This window comes from Ambystoma mexicanum, chromosome 4p, assembly GCF_040938575.1.
Source record: "Ambystoma mexicanum isolate Mex_15411 chromosome 4p, UKY_AmexF1_1, whole genome shotgun sequence".
Lineage (NCBI taxonomy): Eukaryota > Metazoa > Chordata > Amphibia > Caudata > Ambystomatidae > Ambystoma > Ambystoma mexicanum.
In genome coordinates this window covers 1,108,840,653-1,108,862,641 of record NC_090927.1, presented here as the reverse complement: position 1 = coordinate 1,108,862,641, position 21,989 = coordinate 1,108,840,653, and the positions used below count along the sequence as shown (strand labels likewise).

Below are 21,989 nucleotides of genomic sequence, written 5' to 3'. Positions count from 1 at the left end.
AGAATATTGCCATACTTGATGTGAGGCTCCAGAGAGACTTCAATCTCTCTCACCTGCCTTACCAGCAGGTGTTTTCATGTATGTGAAAGTGTTTCTGCAATCAAGTCCCTTGGTTGTGCCACACCAACAGTAAAATGTATACTAACGTCCTCCATTGCTAACCATCCATTTACTCATATATGACATTTTGCAGTTATTCGAACATCAGTATGTGGTGGTTCTGATTATATTTCGCTTACCAGACAGAGCCTAACCTCCACCCCAGAGGCAGCCAGAAGGCCTGCTGGGGCTGTGGCAGGGTTTGTGGTAGAAAATAGTGATATACTTACTGCAAAAGTGCAGAAAGTGTTGTGTCTCTACTTTATGGCAAGGGACCCCTCTATACTTGAGCACCCGACAGGTTTACTATTGAACAGAAAAACTGTCATGTGCAAACACCCAGAACATCTAGAAACCAATTCCTATTACAATTTTGAGAAATATTAGCATTTAATGTCATAAGACTGCCGCAAACAGTTTTATGACAAAAAAAGAAGCAATCAGACTTGTAAAATAGCAACTCTTTAGATTCATAAACAGAAACACAAAGAATGCTCACACAAACATTTGACATTTATGCCAATTTATTATCTTGTAAAGATGATACATGAGCATTAAAAATAGTATAGAGAAACAACGAGCAATTCCTAATATCACCAATCGTTTACTTGAATATAGTCATAGCATGCTACTAATCACCTATTAACTTCTATGAATCTGAACGCCTACAGCAAATTAACAATTGTGCAGCCATCCAAAGTATGGCATAGTAATGCTAAGGATATACCTATGGTAGTGCTGTCAGGATAGGCAAGCAAGTAGGCATATTTGCTATTTCTGCCACTGTAAACCAATAAAAGGAAGGCTAAACACTATCAAAATCCATGGATAATGGAACATGTAAACAGTAGAATTCCATAGGTTCATCCCCTCTTGCATTCACTGGTGCATGTTTTCCTAGCGCGAAAAAGTACAAGGAGGATCAACGGTTTTGAAATGTGCTACGGCAACATTTGTATCACCCCTCAGCTCAGTGCTTTCCCAAACTCAAGTGAAAAGACAGTGATCTACACCTCACAAAAATACAGCACACGACCTAATTTCAATACCATTGAAGACAAAGGAAGGGTTACAAGATTTGTATTTCCACTCCCCTTTTTGAGTTCTTGATGTAGGCCTTATCTAAATCACATGATTACTAATAGCCAGTGCTGACCTTCCTTTCCTACAACATCAGAAAGCATAGTGCAGTTCAGGGTTCAAGTGGTACAGGGCCTTCAGGTAAGGATCAGAGTGTCTTGTGACATGGGTTTGGTTATAGTGTTTTGTGTAACAGTTCAAAGTTTAGATTTCCTCCTAGGTTCATGCACTGCAAACCTAGAGTTGAATTGTGTGATCATCTATGCTTTAAATGAGATATGATTATCTATGAGTGGGATGAGTTATTCTGCTTATTCAATTAACGTTTACTTTATCTCAATGAGAGGTTCTAGGGAAACTATAAACATGATATTGATCAATGGTCTAATGCACTGTTAAAACATACAGGAGCTCATATTCAATCGAGGTCTTGTGTAATTACATGGCAGGGACCTGTTACATTTACACTTTTTTGTAAACAGTTCCCCGCCACGTAATTTTCCTCATTTACTCGATGGAGTGTAAAAGGGGAGTGTAAAAAGTGCATGGCAGCCAGGGTTTCCAATAGATTCCTATGGAGTCTGCCGGCTTTTTGCTGGGGAAAAAAGCTGGCGTATTCCATAGGAATCCCCAGCATATAAATGCCATTCTGGTATGAATGCTGGAGTGTTTGAATGGTGGAGAGGAAGTGGGGAGCGGAATCGTAACTTACAATCCGCCCCTCTTCTCGACCATGCAAATAGTTGAAAATAAGCCATAGCATAAGTGAAATGCGTAAAAAACATACACAATGCTTTTACATATTTTATTTACATTGCAGCTCATTTAAAATGAGCCCCACAGTGCTGATAAGAATATATTTTGTACTTCCAGAAATGTAAACAGGATTCCTTTCACTTCTTTGTGACTTTGCTCTATTGAAAATGGAGCATAGCTTCACCTGTAAAAGAAAACAATGTGCTTTTATGGTAGAATTATATTTTAGCACAAACCAAGCTTTTAATGCTAGGCTGCATTTCACAATGTGAAAACATATCAGCACTGGCAAATGAAACCATAGGCCGTGTGTGTGGTGTGCATGGCAGGCATGGACGTTGCAATGCAACACAGAAAAGAAATCAGGCCAACAGTTGGCCGCAGAACAGGCCTATGTTTGTGTTTGCCACAAAAATACACTCAACGCAGTTTGCAAAATGGGTCAAACCCAAGAGTAATTTGGCTTTAGCTGAAAGCCATTCACAGTTAGGCCTCTCGGATTCGCTAGAGGGGACTCTCCACCATGGGACTGCGGAAGAAAACAGTGATGCAGCTGTCAGTTGTGCCCTTCCCATATGTACTACCTCTGCCAATGTTTACACTGTGTAGTGGTTACAAGACCAACGCTGGAGGTGAGCGGAGGTGGCTGATGTGTAAATGGGGGTTTAGGAGTGTAGGACTTTTCCATACACCAAAGCTGATCATAGTACAGAAATTGGTCTAATAGCAATTAGTACTACATCGCAGAAGACAACATTATGAACATAGTTGAGCAGGGTTTCGAAAATAAAAGAGATCTTTCAACATAGGCACATTTCTTCAGAATGTGATGCTTTTGTCTACTCTTGGAAAATCAGAAGTAATGAAATGATGTCCGACATGAAACAGAAACCAAGTATTAATGATAAGGTACCTTTTCTCTTTGGTACTCCTCTTCAGATCTGCATCGTGCAGTGCAGCTTTGATCTTAAGAATTAATGACAGGTTAAGAACATACTTTCGTTCTGATTCAAGCAAGTCTGCAGCTGCATTTTGCCTTTTGCCTAAAGAAGAGAATAAAAAAAAAGAATAGCACTCGTAAGAAAACCTGATGAGGCGATTGTAGATTTCAGCCCTGTTAGGGAGAATTCTCTGTTTAGGCTGAATTTCCCTACCTAGTGAGTCCCCCAGCAGCTTTGCTGGATTTCTGGGGTTTAATTTTTTTCTCCTGCCAAGAGTGAGACTCTTTTACCCTCACTCTTGGACATGTTGAAGTGTGTTTTCTTGGTTAAACCTTGTGTTGAATGGGCTATGGGGTCTCTTACTCCATAGGGCCTCATGTATTTTTGTGATGTGGGTCACACAGCACCCTCTGTGCCGTGACCCAGGGGTGTCCTAGGGACTCCCCAACATAGACTCCATACCCTGGGACTGACTACTGTCTCCCAGGGCATGTAAAGTCACCAAAGACTTTGCTAGTCTTGAATCCTGAACAGAACCAGTACAAACCATCATATTGTGGACGTACTGGCTGGGGCAATTCGATTGCCCCAGGGTCTGTTAGTCGAGGGGGCACGTCTCCGTCCCCCCTGATCGAGTTTTGGCTGGTGGCAGTGGAAACTACTTTTTATATTCGACCGCGAATATTTCCCTATGGGATTTCCCATTGTTTTAGGCTAACACATTTAATTATTTATTTACGGTAGCCTTAAACATACCGCCGGTTTATATATTTATTTTTATAACTCCGGTTGGGACTTTTTGCCAAAACTTGATTCTAAAATGGCGTTGGTGTTCGCCTCTGTAACTCTGACCCAAAGTGGAGCCCTTTGTTCCACTTTTGGCGGGCTTCTCCACAGAAGCCCTCCAAAGTGGTGCCACTCTGTCTGGGGTACTTAGGAGGGGTGGAGGGGGATTTAGGCACCCTGGACTGAGTTACCTTGGTAACTCAAGTCGCACTCCGTCCTGATTGGCCCAAGTGGTGAGCCGCCCGGCTCACCACTTAGCATGGTTGAGTGACAGCTAGGCTGGGTGAATGGGGGTTTGCTGCATAAAAGCAGGGCTTTGGGGACTGGGACTTCAGAAGTCGCCACAGGACCAAGAATCCGACGAGGGAAGAGCTGAGCCGACCTGCTTCGACGACACCACCCGGTGGAGCCCTGCTGAACCGTCTCACCACTTTTTCCCGACGACCGAGGAGAACTCTTAACGGAGTGGCTCCTTCCCTTGACTGGTGGGGACAACCAGTTTTCGCCTTCTTTCCGTTCTTTGAGGTATCTCGTGGCCGCCTTGCCTGTGCCAAGCACCCCGGCAACCGGAATACCACACTTTACCCCCATACCGCGAAAGTCGGCACCAACCCTTTAACCGGAGGACTCCGCGGCTGGTTTCTTCCCGGGCAGTGCAACGACCCTCTTCTTCTGCTCTTCAGCGAGAACTTCTTCTCCCCTGACCGACGTCGAGCCCTGCTGCCACTGCCTGGAACAACTGCCACCGCTGGAGGATCCTTTCCGCTTAAGGTACTGTGTTCTGCCTGGCTTCCCTTGCTACCGACTGTACGGGGTAGATTTAGTCCCCGGCTTTCGAACCTGGGAGTGCCTGGGACACTTTGGCTAAACTTTCTGAGCCACTCTAACCTCTTTTTGACTCTTTGCAAGACTTTGAATCTCTAACTAACAGTGTGATCTTGGGCACATTTTCGCTCCGGCTACTCTAAGAGTGGGCCCTGCCTAGTGACTTTTGCTCACCTGTGACTTTATTCTTCTTTAAGCCTATTGCAAGTGCTCTGGACCTTAGAGTGGTGTGTCTAACCCATTTCTGCTTTTTCTCTCCCTTTCTTGGAAACTACTAGAGTGTCATCTAACGTTAAGCACTCACCTCTGTTTTAATTAAGTGGTGTTTACTTAGAGTTGTCTAGATAGGAGAAAGGATTGAATCTACTTTCATTATAACTGTGTTGAAGTGCTTTTACTATATATTTTGCTAGAGTGTTTTTAACTTATGTGTATTTTAAATAAATAACTATATACTTTTGAAACCAAGCTCTGGTCAGTGTTTGCTTGTGCTATTGTGTTTTGGTACATATTGTGTATACTTTACATACTGCCTAACTCTTCTTGAGAGAAGTCTGACTGCTCAGCCACAGCTACCAGGTAAATCTGGGTGGTACAGACTGCTACCAAAGGGGTTTACTGCTCTACCTGTAGTCTTAAATCTTTTGCAGTGTTCCCCAAGGGAACTGCACAGGTTTCTGCCTAACACTGGTGTACAGCGGTGGGATTTGTATTGAGTATACATTTTATTGTGCTTTAGATACCTTAGTGCAACTAACCACAAAGCTTAGCACTGAAAAAGTAAAACCTCTAACATGTCAGTTATAGAAAGCTATAGTCAAGAGTCCCTTGCAGCCAAAACTGCTGATTGTTTAAGAGTGCTCTGTAAACATAAGGATCTCCTGACTAAGGGCAAGAAAATGGAGCTGATTGAAAGATTGTTAGCTAACCAAAGTCTGGGTGATGGTTCAGAGGAACCTACCACTCCAGCGACTGTAGATGACAGTGTTGAAGTTAACATGGAGCAAAATGTTGATGTTTCTGAGGAAGAGTCAGAAGAGGAGGGTGAGGCTGTTGTAACTGTCCCCCCTAGGCCTCTGCCTGCTCTACCTGCTGTACCTACTGGACCTTTACCAGGTCCCACATTTAGTCCTCAGTACTTTGAACTGGAGAAAATGAAGCTAGAATTGGAGTATAAGAAACTTAATGCTCAAACTGACAAAGAACTAAGGCTAAGGGAAATGGAGCTCAAGTATGACTTAGAAATGAAGAAATTATCTGTTGAGAATGTTTCTCTCTCTGGCTCCTCTAGAAGTTCCAGTCCTAAAAGACCCCGGATGCCTAAAGAATTGGTTGGTATGTATGAGCCTAAGTTGGATGTGTTGGATTGGTTGTCTCTGTTTGAATATAATCATGGGCTCCAGAACATCACAGGAAATGACTTACTCACCTGGTTGTTCTCTAGGCTTCCCCCTGTTGCAACTGATGTGGTAATGGAGATGGGGGAGGAGGATAGGAAGGACTATGAATGTGTGAAACTAGCTTTGATAGCTAGGTTTGGGAAGACCCCTTCCCAGTATCTTAAGAGGTTTAGGAGCCTCAAAAAGCATGATGGTACCCCTTGGGCTACCTGGGTGAATGAATGTTTGAAAAACTTAGAGGGATGGATTAAGGGTTACAAGGTGAACACTTATGAAGGTATGAAGAATTTGTTTATGTTGGAGACTATTTATGATGCCTGCTCTCCTGAGCTCAGACAGCACTTGGCTGATTCCAGGGAATTAGATTCCCGGAAGCTAGCTAAGGCTGCTGACTTGTGGGTTGCCAACAGGGCCACTCACAAGGATTCTGGGGTAACTCAGAAGAAGGATGGGGAAAAACAGTCTAAGAAGGACTCCAAAGAGAATTCTAATACTACAAATTCCAAAGAGGGCCCCAAACAAAACTATAAGGGTAAGCCACAAGGGAAACCAAATCAGGCTAGTGTACCTTCTGGTCCCAGACCAGAAGGAGGTCAGAACAAGCCTCCATTCCAGCGAGCCTTTGGCTCATGCTTTGTTTGTAAGGCTACTGACCATGTGAAAGGAGATCCCAGATGTAAGGGTAAACCTTCAGGGGTCCAGCTTGCCTCCTTAGCCTTCGCTCCCGAAGAGGAAGTACCCATGGCAAGTGGAAACTTTCTATTACTAGCTGATGAACCCACTGGAGTCTCAGCTAGTGTTTCTTTAGTCTCTCTGGGGTTGTGGGAGCAACAGAATTTAGATGTCTATAACTCTATCCCAGATAATACTAAAGAGTATTATAAGGACAGTGTCCAGGTGAATGGTCAGGAGACTCCTGCCATTAGGGACACTGGAGCCAGCATAACTGTGGTGGATGAATCATTTTTCAAGGCAGAGGATGTTGCTAAGGCACCCAAATGCCTCACCAAGTTAGCTGGTGGGCCTGTGCAGATGTGTCCCCAGTTACCAGTTCTCATCCAATGTAATGATATGGCTGTAAAAATACCTGTCAGTGTACAATGTGAAGTGCCAGGTAGGGTTCTGTTGGGTAATGACCTCAAAGCTCTTGGAGTTGTATCTCATACCCCCAGACCTCCTAGCAAAAGGTTTCAGGAACTCACAAAACCTGCAAGGGAGAAAACCCTGAGAGGGTTATCTCAGGAGATGATGACAGAAATCACTCCTCTACCACTGGAGCAACTTACTGCAGTAACTACCAGATCAGGAGCAAAGGGGCAACCCAAGACTCCTAGGAAAAAGCCAGCAGCAAGCACTCCAGTGCTTCCAACAAGGACTTCCCCTAGGTTGTCCAAAGTTACACCTGTAACTCCACCTCCAGCTGAGGCTGAGAGGGAGGTACAACCCTGTGTGGTTGAGCTAGACTCTGAGGAAGAGCTAGAAGGAGGCCCCAACCTTATTGGAGATTTGGACCCTGAGGACCATCCTGAGCTGCAGTCTTTACTGGCAGAAGGTGGGCCTAGCAGGGCAGCTTTTCGTAAGGGGCAAAGAGAATGTCCAACTCTGGAGGGTCTCCGCCACCAGGCAGCTTCTCAAGCTGATGGGCAAGAGCCTGGGAAGTATAGGTTGCACTGGGAAGATGGCCTCTTCTACAGTGAACCCACTGAGTCTGAACCTGGAGACTACAAACGCCTTGTAGTCCCACAGGAAAACAGACAACAGTTCTTACAACTAGCCCATGAGATACCTTTGGCTGGCCACTTGAGTTTCAAGAAGACCAAGGAAAGGCTCTCACTCTACTTTTATTGGCCAAAGATGGGGGCCGAAGTAGATAGATATTGTAAGAGCTGCCATACCTGCCAGACTTCTGGTAAGGTTGGTTCCAAGAATGTGGCACCTTTAGTGCCTCTCCCAGTTGTGGGAGTCCCATTTGAGAGGGTAGGGATTGACATTGTTGGTCCCCTTGATCCTCCAACCTCCTCAGGCAACAGGTTTATCCTTGTTGTAGTAGACCATGCTACTAGGTACCCGGAGGCCATTCCTATGAGGACTGTTACAGCTCCGGCTGTGGCTAAGGCCCTCCTTGGTATTTTTACCAGGGTTGGGTTTCCTAAGGAGGTAATCTCTGACAGGGGGTCAAACTTTATGTCCCACTACATGAAGGCCATGTGGAAAACCTGTGGAGTTACCTACAAGTTCTCAACCGCCTACCACCCTCAGACAAACGGGTTGGTTGAAAGGTTTAACAGAACCATGAAGAGCATGATAGGTGCTTTGGAAGAACCCCTTAAGAAAAAGTGGGACCTTCTACTGCCATGCCTTCTCTTTGCTTATAGAGAAGTCCCTCAGGAGGGAGTAGGTTATTCTCCCTTTGAGCTTCTCTATGGCCATCCAGTCAGAGGTCCATTGGCCCTGATTAAGGAGGGGTTGGAAGGTGCTCCTCCCCTCAAGCCAGTCAGAGTGACTGACTATGTGATAGGTCTCCGGAGGAGAATGTCACACATGATGGCAGAAGCAAGTGACAACTTGAAAGCTGGTCAAGCCCTGGTCAAACATTGGCACGACCAGAAGGCTAACATGGTTGAGTTTACTCAAGACCAGCTTGTTCTAGTTATGCTCCCCACAAGGCAGAGGGCCTTGCAAGACAAATGGATGGGACCCTTCAAGGTTGTGGGAAAACTTGGAGAGGTCAACTATCTGGTGGATCTGGGCAGACCCAGGGAAGCTCCTAGAGTCTTCCACACCAACCGACTAAAAGCCTACATCTCCAGACCTGATGTAGGAGCCTTGCTCCTAGCTTCAGCTGCAGAGGAGGAAGAGAGTGAATCTCTCCCTGATCTCCTCAGAGGTGTACCTTTAGATGAAAAAGTTGAAGGAGTCAATCTCTCTTCAGACCTGACACCTGAGCAACAAGAGGAGTGCAAATCTATGTTAAATCAGTTTGCCTCCCTGTTCTCACTGTCACCAGGCTTGACCCCTTGGGGCCAGCATGAGATACTCACTGGTGACTGTCTGCCAGTCAAAAGCAGAGGATACAGAATGTCAGAACATATCAGAGCCCACATCAAAGGAGAGGTCAAGAAGATGCTTGATCTCGGGGTAATAGAACCCTCTACTAGTCCATGGTCTAGCCCAGTTGTGTTAGTACCAAAGGCAGGATCCAAAGACTTGAGATTCTGTGTGGACTATAGAGCTCTAAATGCAGTCACCAAGACTGATGCCCACCCTTTGCCCAGGACAGATGAGTTGGTGGATAAACTTGGTGCAGCCAAGTACCTCAGCACATTTGACCTGACGTCAGGCTATTGGCAAATAGCCCTGACAGACCATGCCAAGGAGAAAACTGCATTTTCAACCCCAGTTGGCTTGTACCAGTTTAAGGTCATGCCTTTTGGACTGAAAAACGCACCTGCCACATTCCAAAGGATGGTGAACCAAGTTCTGGCTGGGATGGAAGATTTCTGCATGGCATACTTGGATGACATTGCAGTCTTCAGCCACTCCTGGGAAGAACATGTGAACCACCTAGGCCATGTGTTGCAGGCTCTGAAACAGGCCCATTTGACAATCAAAGCCAGTAAGTGCCAGATTGGTCAAAGTAAAGTGGTCTACCTTGGACATGAGGTAGGAGGTGGAGAAATAAGGCCTTTGCCCAGCAAGATTGAAGCTGTGCAAAATTGGACAACACCAACTACTCAAACCCAAGTGAGAGCTTTTCTAGGCCTCACTGGGTATTACAGGAATTTCATTGAGAACTATGGGACCATAGCTTCTCCACTGAATGTAATCTCCTCTCCCAAATTCCCTAAAAAGGTAAAATGGAATGAGGAGTGCAATCAGGCCTTTGAAAAACTGAAGAGAGCTCTTTGCCAGGCTCCAGTATTGAGAGCTCCTGACTACCACCAACCTTTCATTGTACAAACTGATGCTTCCAATGTAGGTATAGGTGCAGTTCTAAGCCAACTGGATGAGAAGGGTAGGGAGCACCCCATTTGCTTCATCAGTAGGAAACTGAAGGATCCTGAGACAAGGTGGGCAACTATCGAAAGAGAATGCTTTGCTATTGTGTGGGCACTGAAGAAGTTTAGGCCATACTTGTATGGTTCTACTTTTGTTATTCAGACTGACCACCAACCCTTGAGATGGTTAATGCAAATGAAAGGGGAAAATCCAAAACTATTGAGATGGTCAATCTGCCTGCAAGGGTTTGATTTCACCATTGAGCACAGGTCAGGGTGTCACCATCAAAATGCTGATGGACTCTCTAGGATGTATATCATCGACTAGAGGTATGAGGTTCATCCAGGAGTGGATTAAATCCTCCTGTCCCTTAGTCTGGGGGGGGCGAGTGTTAGGGAGAATTCTCTGTTTAGGCTGAATTTCCCTACCTAGTGAGTCCCCCAGCAGCTTTGCTGGATTTCTGGGGTTTAATTTTTTTCTCCTGCCAAGAGTGAGACTCTTTTACCCTCACTCTTGGACATGTTGAAGTGTGTTTTCTTGGTTAAACCTTGTGTTGAATGGGCTATGGGGTCTCTTACTCCATAGGGCCTCATGTATTTTTGTGATGTGGGTCACACAGCACCCTCTGTGCCGTGACCCAGGGGTGTCCTAGGGACTCCCCAACATAGACTCCATACCCTGGGACTGACTACTGTCTCCCAGGGCATGTAAAGTCACCAAAGACTTTGCTAGTCTTGAATCCTGAACAGAACCAGTACAAACCATCATATTGTGGACGTACTGGCTGGGGCAATTCGATTGCCCCAGGGTCTGTTAGTCGAGGGGGCACGTCTCCGTCCCCCCTGATCGAGTTTTGGCTGGTGGCAGTGGAAACTACTTTTTATATTCGACCGCGAATATTTCCCTATGGGATTTCCCATTGTTTTAGGCTAACACATTTAATTATTTATTTACGGTAGCCTTAAACATACCGCCGGTTTATATATTTATTTTTATAACTCCGGTTGGGACTTTTTGCCAAAACTTGATTCTAAAATGGCGTTGGTGTTCGCCTCTGTAACTCTGACCCAAAGTGGAGCCCTTTGTTCCACTTTTGGCGGGCTTCTCCACAGAAGCCCTCCAAAGTGGTGCCACTCTGTCTGGGGTACTTAGGAGGGGTGGAGGGGGATTTAGGCACCCTGGACTGAGTTACCTTGGTAACTCAAGTCGCACTCCGTCCTGATTGGCCCAAGTGGTGAGCCGCCCGGCTCACCACTTAGCATGGTTGAGTGACAGCTAGGCTGGGTGAATGGGGGTTTGCTGCATAAAAGCAGGGCTTTGGGGACTGGGACTTCAGAAGTCGCCACAGGACCAAGAATCCGACGAGGGAAGAGCTGAGCCGACCTGCTTCGACGACACCACCCGGTGGAGCCCTGCTGAACCGTCTCACCACTTTTTCCCGACGACCGAGGAGAACTCTTAACGGAGTGGCTCCTTCCCTTGACTGGTGGGGACAACCAGTTTTCGCCTTCTTTCCGTTCTTTGAGGTATCTCGTGGCCGCCTTGCCTGTGCCAAGCACCCCGGCAACCGGAATACCACACTTTACCCCCATACCGCGAAAGTCGGCACCAACCCTTTAACCGGAGGACTCCGCGGCTGGTTTCTTCCCGGGCAGTGCAACGACCCTCTTCTTCTGCTCTTCAGCGAGAACTTCTTCTCCCCTGACCGACGTCGAGCCCTGCTGCCACTGCCTGGAACAACTGCCACCGCTGGAGGATCCTTTCCGCTTAAGGTACTGTGTTCTGCCTGGCTTCCCTTGCTACCGACTGTACGGGGTAGATTTAGTCCCCGGCTTTCGAACCTGGGAGTGCCTGGGACACTTTGGCTAAACTTTCTGAGCCACTCTAACCTCTTTTTGACTCTTTGCAAGACTTTGAATCTCTAACTAACAGTGTGATCTTGGGCACATTTTCGCTCCGGCTACTCTAAGAGTGGGCCCTGCCTAGTGACTTTTGCTCACCTGTGACTTTATTCTTCTTTAAGCCTATTGCAAGTGCTCTGGACCTTAGAGTGGTGTGTCTAACCCATTTCTGCTTTTTCTCTCCCTTTCTTGGAAACTACTAGAGTGTCATCTAACGTTAAGCACTCACCTCTGTTTTAATTAAGTGGTGTTTACTTAGAGTTGTCTAGATAGGAGAAAGGATTGAATCTACTTTCATTATAACTGTGTTGAAGTGCTTTTACTATATATTTTGCTAGAGTGTTTTTAACTTATGTGTATTTTAAATAAATAACTATATACTTTTGAAACCAAGCTCTGGTCAGTGTTTGCTTGTGCTATTGTGTTTTGGTACATATTGTGTATACTTTACATACTGCCTAACTCTTCTTGAGAGAAGTCTGACTGCTCAGCCACAGCTACCAGGTAAATCTGGGTGGTACAGACTGCTACCAAAGGGGTTTACTGCTCTACCTGTAGTCTTAAATCTTTTGCAGTGTTCCCCAAGGGAACTGCACAGGTTTCTGCCTAACAAGCCCCTAGCAACCGAAACTGCAGTAACGGTTTGTAGTGCGAGGAGACTGGGGTTACAGGATGGGCTACCTTGGTTGGGAGAACAAGAAAGCCTGAAGTATGGCCCTTTTGGGCAGGGGATGAGGAAGGCTACTAAGGTGATCGCTCTAACTTGTGGGACCCCCTACATAGTTGCCCTTCTCCGGACTTCCTGGCGAGTTAGACAACATTTTGGGATGAGTATGAGGAAGTGAAGGGCAGTCAGGTGTGACGGCCTCATAGAGTGATCAACAATGGATTGTTTATGGGATGTGAAGGTGAGGTTGAGTGATGCCCTGCCTGTAGCCTTCTCCATCCCTGGAAGACCTGGAAGTCATAGGGAAAGTCGCTGGTGTATTGGGGCGCTGCTTCGTGATAGAATGAGGTCCAGCCAGTGCGGATCTGGTTAGAGGTACTACAGTTATGTCTGGTGGCTTGGACCAGTCATATATCTTGGGTCTGCTTATTATTAAGACATTTCTATAAAGAATATGAGATGCAGGTACACCTTATCACCATCATCGCCTTAACTAACCTCATGCTCACATTCTGGGCAACTCTCGGCCTTGTTTTCCCTTCTTGCTCTCTTACCTCATCTGAACTTACTATTGGCCCATTTACTCCTCAAGCGAAACGGACGAACCTGATGACTTTCAACCTCCAGGTCTGGGTGTTTAATGAAAGAATTCAGTGGGCCCACTGGCCCACCACTAAGTGGTTACTATGGACCACACCAATGACCTTTCGCTTGCCCCCTCTGCCCTCTCAAATAGTGACTGCTTGACTTCCAGCTCCTCAGTAGTGACTCATCCACCCAGCCTCCACAGCTCTGCTCTTCTCTTCTACTTGTTCCATCCACGCTCCCTTAGTCCCAATTGTAGACATATGTAGTAGGCTCTTCCTCTGCTCTACACTGTTACAGCCTAATGTTGTTGTTGATACAAAACTTTATTCGGCTATAAAAGCATAACATGTTTACAACATTATCACCAATACGATAAAATACATTCAAACTGATTATCTATTACACATCATGACCGAAAAGGTTTGGTAAGTGATAAAATATCTGATAAAACCTCATGTAGCCATAACATGCATTGGAGCCACAGCTGATTGTAATCATAAAGTGCAACATGTGTACATGGCATCCTGTTGGATAAGGTATTCGGCTAGAGGCAACAGGGTATAAACTCAGTTGGACAACACTGATTCAATAGTTTTTGTCCTCTTAATCCACCCCTGGCGCAATAATTTTGACAGAAAATATGCTGCATTGAGATCTCTTGGATCTTTACAGAATCTCAATGCCAGATCTGTTCTCCTAATGTTGTTCAGTCTTAGGAGTGGGAACAAATAACTCACCCTCAGGTCTCTGTATCCAACAACAAGTGGGTGACCGGTTCTTCTGCAGCACCGTATGCCGGACAGCTGTTGTTGTCAGACGGGCCCCATTTTGATGTAAATGTTTACACTCTTAGCATATTGTTGTGAAGCTGGATGTACAATGATCGCATGTACCCTAGGGCAATTACATCCAGATACAATTCAAAGCCCGGATCGGTTTTGAGACTTAAATAGATGCGGTCAGTACTCAGCTGCATGCATGTAGCCTTCATTTGGCTCAGGATTGCTTCTGTGCTAGCACTCTTACAGCTTAACATTACAGCAGCATAAACAGACTGTGCCCTGACAAGTAGCCTAAGCGCATCCTCTCAAACCAAGATATCATGCCAGAGAATACGACACATATGTTTTGGGTGAGGGGGTTTCATTGGAACTGTCTCCATTTGGTCATCCATGTGAAGCTGACTTGAAAAAGTAGCACAAATGAATAAAAAGGGGTCTTTTACTCCAAGCTTGTGGACCTGGCTAAAGATAACTGCTCTGGTGCTGAACATTTGATCGCTCATCCTTCTGAATTTGTTATCCCCATATCCCTTTCTTGCTGCATTATCACTGTTCCAAACAATGAAATAAAAGACATCATTAAAATAAGCAAAAGGCGTTAGAATACTTAGCTTGCCAGTTTCTTTCCTTTGTGGGCAAACTACCCCACACCTAGTTGATTGCGATAAAACAGATGCAAACTGAATGTAATGGTGGAGGCAAGGAATGTAGGTACAGCATCTAACAGAATGAAAAGAGACCCACCCACCCACAGTGAGAAACTAGGGGAGGAGAATTGTGGCAAGAAGAGAAATGGAGAGACCAGCTCACACCAACAAACTGCATCAGGTCCTATGAGCAGACAAACTGAGCAGCTATGATGGTAGAGGTAGGTATCCCAAACTCAGATATACAGATATCCCAAAATGATTATGTAAGCAATCTGGAGGAGGAGTGTTACACCTTAAGGGGATGAGTGAAGGAGGAGCGACTGTTAACTTAGAAGACGGGGGGCTAGCCGAAGACAACAGAGGCACACCACTGTCAAAGCAAGTGAAGGGGGAGGCAGAGGAAAAGGAAAGGGGTAAGGGATCAATTGAACTGTCAGATTTCATGCAATGATACATGATTCAATGTGAAACGTTTAACGTGTTCGTCACTGGGAGCCCATACGTCGGACCATGTTACCCACATCTGTAATCAGTTTTACTGGCTCTCTATAGGGTCTTGGATATAGTTCAAGCTAGCATGCTTGACCCATAAAACAGGTCCTTGGGTAACTGTCTGATAACCTGAAGATGTACATGGGAGTCTGTTGTCTGGGATGCCTTAATGTGCTGTGGCTAGGGGCCCCCAAGTTTCGTCTGACCTCTTCGGTGAAATGTGTTGGCCTGATTGCCCAGTGTGTAGGGAGGCTGGGGAGTTGATGAGCTTTTGTGGATCTTTTAAGAGCTGTTTGAGGACCCAGTCTCCGACAGTGCACACACTACGATTTGCAAAAACAATATCACCTCCATGCTTTTGGGTGGACATTGGCCCTCAAGAACTCAACTCAGGGATTATTTTGGACTATTAAATGCACTAATGGCAAGTAAATGAGGAGCATGTGTACAATAACATAACTGCATGACAAAAGTACTATCCAAACAAATGTAAGTTATAAGAACTATAATCCATTATACCGAAAGCATGTCCAATGTGATAGGATTCTAAGGAACCACATACATCAGTGAGACATATGACAAATATTGTCACCATGTACGCACATCCAGAAATCAACAGTGCAATCAACATTGCCAAAACTGATAAGTAACTTGTATGCTTATTTGCTTACGAATACATCCAAAATGATTAGTCCAGAAAAAAAGGATAACATATATTGGAAATTACGTAGAGTTGTGCCTACCTGAATATGTTCACCAGAATCTACAATGGGCGTAAGTCATCAAGGAAAGTACCTATTTACTACCGCTCGTGGCACTGAAGACCTTGCTTAATTGGTTAAAGAAATAATCAATGCAAAAGCACTAGCTCAGAACGAATGTTCAACAGATCAAATAATAAGACCGGTGTACAAGAGAAAAGTTTACTCTCTATTGTCCTTAGAGCCGACTAAAATGTGAAATTCACAACTTAACTAAAATGTACCCGATTCATAAAAGAATATAGAAGTGTTAATATTACTCACATTACAGAAAATTTGGAATGACTTCCTGAGTTTCTACTAAATTTATTGCTAGTTATGAATATATAATGTTCTGCTGTTCTGTATATTTTTACTGTATTGTACTATTTGTTCTGACTGATTTTATCGTCTATCTACTTGTGAAACTGTATAAATAGATAAATAAAAACAATTAAAAAAAAAGAAAATCTTTGGCTCCAGACAACTCATTTCTTTTGTTTTGCTTTTGTCACCTCTCCCATGACATAGAAGTTGCTTGAAAGTGAGGCCAAGTGCAGACCATTGTAAGGGAAGTGCTTGTGATATTACTGAACCACATTCGCAATGATTTCCCAATCTTTTGCACCTTTAATACCGATCAGAAGGCACTTATTATGTACACTCACCAGTGGAAGACATTTCGCTGAGCATATTCTCAAGCGAGCCGGTCCTGCTTTGGCCGCTGTCCTTCGGGCAGTCACCTTGGTCATTAATGATATGCTCCTCCTCCCACTCGCTGCTCTCTTTGGGTTGCCTCCACATTAAAGACGTGAATTGAACCCTGGGCTGAGCGTCCGCTGTTAAGGAAGACTTATAATTTTCTTCGGCGTCTGGTTGGCTGCTGGGCACTGCAAAAAGAAATCAACAACCATAGATGAGACATTACAATCCACACTTGGAAACAATTACTCCGGAAGTGTGATTCAACAATGACAATGGTAGTACTTTCAATCGGCAAATGAAATGCAGGTACCAGTCAGGATCATGGATTCTAATGGGATTAAAAGGGAATGTAAGCATTAGGTCTTCCATACTTAGATATTTTCTGATTATGCATTAAGTAACTGGAAGATCATGACTAGCTCTATAGTGATTCTGGCTTCTAGATTAAAGAAAGGACTATGCACTGTTATTGTCAGTGCTCCAAAGGCTCTAGCTCAGATAGCCTACTTTTCCCTCCCTGTTTGATTGTGATTGAATCAGGCATTTATATTTAGGATTATCCTTTCGTATCTTTATACCTAAATCTCGGGTCATCGTCTCATTCCGGCTGTTGTATTTTCCATTGCAGGCTAAAAGCTCCTGATGTCTTCCCGCCATCTGCATTTGGATGGCCACTCATTTCCTCATGCAGGTTGTATCCAAAATTGAGATGCTTCATTTTGTTTCTATGCTTCCAATCATCCAGGCTCCCTGTCTACTTTATCTGTAGCACATGTGTTGTTCGGTTGTATATTAATTGACCTTTTCACAATTGACCTCGGGAGAATTGACCTCGGGAGAATTTACCTAATTTAGAAGGTCAATTAGGACATATATCCGGGGGGAAAGCCCCTGCAATCCCCCACCCAATCCAAAAACCCCTGAAACCCCCCACCCAAACCCCTTATATTATTTATAATCCAAAACCAACCCAATACATATATAAAATAACTAAAATAATATAAAGGGCAATTGTGCAGAAGGTCAATTAGGACCACTATAATTAGGTCAATTGAGCAAAAGGTCAATTGTAAAAGGTCAATTTGGGTAATACCGTTGTTCACCTGCTACAAATAATAGCTTTTGATGGACAACTAAGATGTTCCTCTTTTGCCACTGCTATTCAGAAATCTCACGGGGAGCCATTTCTAAATAACAAGACATTCTGCCCATCCCTGACTTCTGAAACTGGCGCCATACTTATTACATTGCATGCCATTAATAACTGTAACGCAACACGTTGCTCATCGTCTCCCTGCCTTCACATCTCCAGACTTGGCCGCAACCAATCATTCATTGTCTATATGCGTCTCATGCAATCCCAACATTCCAGCTTGCTTCTCAGGTGGGATATAACACTCTTTCGGAGTCTCGTACTCGCACCTTTTCATCCCGTCGCTTCATCAGAACCTTAAGTTGCTTGCTTTTAGCTTGCCACAGAACACTACATCAATGTTCATCTATAAACAGCGGCAGTAGATTGCTGCAACCCTCTTTGTGAGATGAAAGACTCAACACTGTGTGCACCTGCACAGCCTGCTACAGTATGTTGCAATAGCAATGCCTTGAGAGGATTGGAGCACTTGCAGTACAGAAACATGTAGAGTGAACACCCTATTACTGTGGAGCGAGGGACACCCTTTAGTAAGACGGCCCCTTTGAGTTATTTCTAATGTCATACTTGACACGGCACAGCACTGGTGTAGAGGGGATACTTTATTGGTACTGCAGGCTGGACACAAAACTGCTCTTTGGGGTAACAAGCAGATTGTGGCCCTTCTTCAGGGTTAGTATGCTGACGTCCTTATTGTTTTGGGAACATAATCGCATGGCAACATGTGTCAGAGACCTAGAGCATAACTCTATTGACACCAAATTCTGATCAAAACACTTGTCTTGCACAGTATTTTCAAATGGATTTTCTGTCACTACTTTTGGGGCATTGTTATAGTAACATGGCAATCTTATACCGGTGGCCTTATGTTCTGAACATCAGGTAACAGTGAGGCATGAGTACACTTTCACTGTGAGTGTGATCCTCAAAACTTCCTCATGGTTCCCAATTGCATCCTCTCTTGGCTAGTATTTTAATGCAGAGGCTCATGCAGATGCAGCAACGGAGGCATCTTTTGGTGCCGGGGGACAGATAATAGGGCACCAGCGGGAGGCTGGGGGGGGTGCAGTGTGCTCCAGGGGGCAACCTGGAGGAAACCCCCCAGCTCTGCCACTGTGCAGGTGTTTAGATGTGCTGGGAAATCACATCAGCTTCCAGTCTTATGTTGATGGTATGCAGATTTAGTATTATGGTTCACGCCAGGAAGGCATGGGTTTCTTCGATTCTGCCAGAGGATCCATGGTGACTGTACTTAACGCTGCAGTTGGAATTCTGCCACCTTGTGCTTTTAATCTGTTGTCTGAGTTCAAATGGCAGCCGGATGATTATGATAATGATTATGATTATTTCTAAGGTGAATATTGCAGGTTACAGAGCAGATATTGGCTGCATCTGGGCGCAGATGGAAGGGGGTCCTGGTATATGCTGGTATAGAAAAAAACACTAAGAAAAAACTATTATAAGGAAAGGTGAGTTTTCAGCTTTTGCAGATGGTCGTCAGGGAGTTCAGGGAATTAAGCTGTAGGGGAAGCTTGTTCCAAAGATGGGGGTACCCTTCTCCTCTGGTTCAACAACATGAGGGAAGAATACACAATAAACATTGATGTGTGGACCGGAGAGAATGTGCAGTAAGATATGGTTTGATTTTCAACTAGAGATACGTGGGTGCATTTAAAGACCAGGCTCAAATTTGGAAAGTTATCCAGATTGTGTGCCTCCAATGTTTTCCATGCTCCTAGGTTGTCCCCCTCAGCAAACTCACTGTCGTATTTGGCTCCCCTCCTTGTCCCTGAGGGTGTGACATATGGGTTTCCTCTCCCACCCTCATGAACACCGCTGCTGTGTTGGTCAATACTGCATGTTTTCATCTGGTGTACATACACCAGCCGATAAATCCAGTAAAGGTGTCCTTGCTATTATTCATAGTTTAGAAATTGAATATGTCAAAACTTACATTACATATTCAGAGTAAACCTTATTGGTCTTCAGTGGTTCGAAGATTGTAGTCTGTTATGTATTTTGTGCTTTTGAATGTTATTCATTTTTGCCCATTTGTGAGGAACCCAAGGGCGTCCTCAATTCTTTTCCTCCGGTATCCTCCTTTTGGGTGGCCAGCGAAAGGCCATTGCTCTTGGATCCTGACCCTATGGGTGGCTATGTGAGGGAGGATAACCTGGGTGGAGGGAACTTGGGGAGCAGGGAGAGGCTGCCCTTAGGTGAGACATGGTATCCCCCATTTCCTTTTCATGAAGGTTTGTGGGATGGAGGGTTCATTATGAAAATGTTTTTATATATAAATGTTCATAGGTAGTAACATGATAAAAAACATGAGCTACAGTGTATTCTTGCATAGGCTAGCAATATGTTAAGTAGCATGTCCTAAACAGAAATCTGACCATGAAGAGAGGAAGACTGGAGCATCCCTTGTATGGAAGCAGGACGAGGTGGGGTAAAGCCATGTCCATATCCAGAGAAAGCCACTACAGCAAGTTAAGAGTATATAAGCTCCTGCCTGGCTCCGGTCTGGAGGAGCAAGGAACGGAAGAGGGTCAGAAGGCCGTTCAGGAAGCAGAGTTCTTTGCCCCATCCTCATTTCTGTAAAGAATACATGTGTTATCCTTGCAAGATAGACTCTTGGCCTTTCTTCCCTAGAGGGGTGTTCTTTACTCCGGTGTCAGCGTGATTAGGGGTACCCATATAATTAAGGGGTACCCTTGTAAATTGAGCTACCCTTACAAAGGTTCAACAACTGTGCCTAGACCGAGTGCTCCCCTTTGTGAAAAAGCCACTTAAAGTATCCATAAAGAAGCTTGTGTTTTACAACAACCTCTTAAGTGATTTTGACGTCAAGAAACTGAACCACCTATTTGAACTAGTGAAAAGTACCAAGAACAAAAGAGCTGTAAAGTATCCCAAGGACATGTGTTTTTTAAAAGCTGGAAGATTTGAAATCTTGGGGAAGGGAAGCCCGGTGCCTTGTGAATTGTTTTGTCTTCTTGGGGAAGGGGAAGCTGATTACAAGCCAAGAGCTGGAAGAAGCTCTGAACTTCATTGTGTACACTACTCATGTTGATGCTGACATCCCTACACATTGTATACAGTTAATTGGGGGGGGGGGTTGAGGGGGCAAGTATAGGTGTTGGACACAGACAGACATTTGATTTGGACTTTCTGACGTAGACTTTCCTTAGTTTACTTTAGGTAGGGAAATCCCAACTTAGCATACGGCAAGCCAGGCCTTACTACCATCCATTGCTACTAATTATATTGTGCGTGATTGGGCAGCGATGAGGACCATGGGTGGGGGGAGCAGGCTCACAATATCCCCATAGCAGGGGAAAGACAACTACCTGTGTGCCTTGTTTCGTCCCCTCGCCATGCTGAATCTTGATGCTAAGCTCTACAACAGGATCTTAGCTAACAGCATGAACAATATGCTTCCTGGGATTGTGCTATTGGACCAGCCAGGATTTTAAAAGCATGACAAGCCTCAAATAATATGAGATGCCCTACACCCACTGCCCTTTTACTGGCTGGCAGTTTTCTTTGAGGTGACAGAATTTTCTTTATTCACAGTTCTTTCATGGCAGCTTGAGCTCCATGAAGACACAGGTTAATGAGAGCAGTTTTTAACATAGATCTCACTCACTTGAATAATATACAGAGCTGATGAATCATTCCAACTGATTTGTTGGTTTCTTTTAGCTTCTTAGATTGGCAGATTGTGTCACATGACGATACAGATTATAGAAGACAGTTCACAATTTCCCTGCTAAAGGGATATTTGTTACTGAAACGCGTAATGATTATAGGAGTAGCCCAAATAAGATCCATCTTGTTAGATGTTTAACTGTTCACTCACATCATTGTGTAATACTGTCTGTTTAAATTTGAATCTACACACTAATTTGTATTTAGAAAATGGATTATCTTTGATTTTGCAAGACTTTGAAAACATCAGGTTAATAATTATTTGGATTTTTTAATGTAAAAGTGACTGTGAAGGACCTACATTCTTTGATGTATGAATGTTTTTTGACTGTTCTTTTGAAAAATATCTGCGGAGGTAATTACGCCAATATTGCCCAATAGAGTCCTATGGACTCTTAACAAAATGGGGAGTAATATCCTTACTAAGTCTAATAGTGACGGACCGAGTTGCAGTAACCCTATTTGTGTTGACGGTATCCCAGCGAATTTACCGCCGGAATACGGCCACACTTGCGATGAGGCCCTATGTCTACAACGATAAATAGGGAAAAATAAATCACATTTCAGGCAAGATTTATTTCAAACAAGCCACCTCTTCTCTCTAGTGACCTTTTTCTCTTTGCAACATCCCAATTAACAGACCAAAGAGAAAGATGCAGCATGGGAAAATGCTTTCACTTTCTTATTGAGCAATTATTTACTTGTACAAAACAT

The 21,989-nt window shown here is 44.4% G+C and overlaps 1 protein-coding gene across 1 annotated transcript in view; it reads right to left on the bottom strand.

Annotated features, from left to right (window-relative positions):
* Positions 1–21,989, bottom strand: part of ARHGEF33 (Rho guanine nucleotide exchange factor 33) — a 554,915-nt gene that overhangs the window by 236,888 nt on the left and 296,038 nt on the right. The window contains exons 9-10 of the mRNA XM_069606701.1: positions 16,375–16,596; positions 2,849–2,978 (exon numbers count right to left, since the gene is read on the bottom strand). Coding sequence (XP_069462802.1) covers positions 2,849–2,978; positions 16,375–16,596 — 352 coding nt within the window. The remainder of the gene's footprint in view (positions 1–2,848; positions 2,979–16,374; positions 16,597–21,989) is intronic.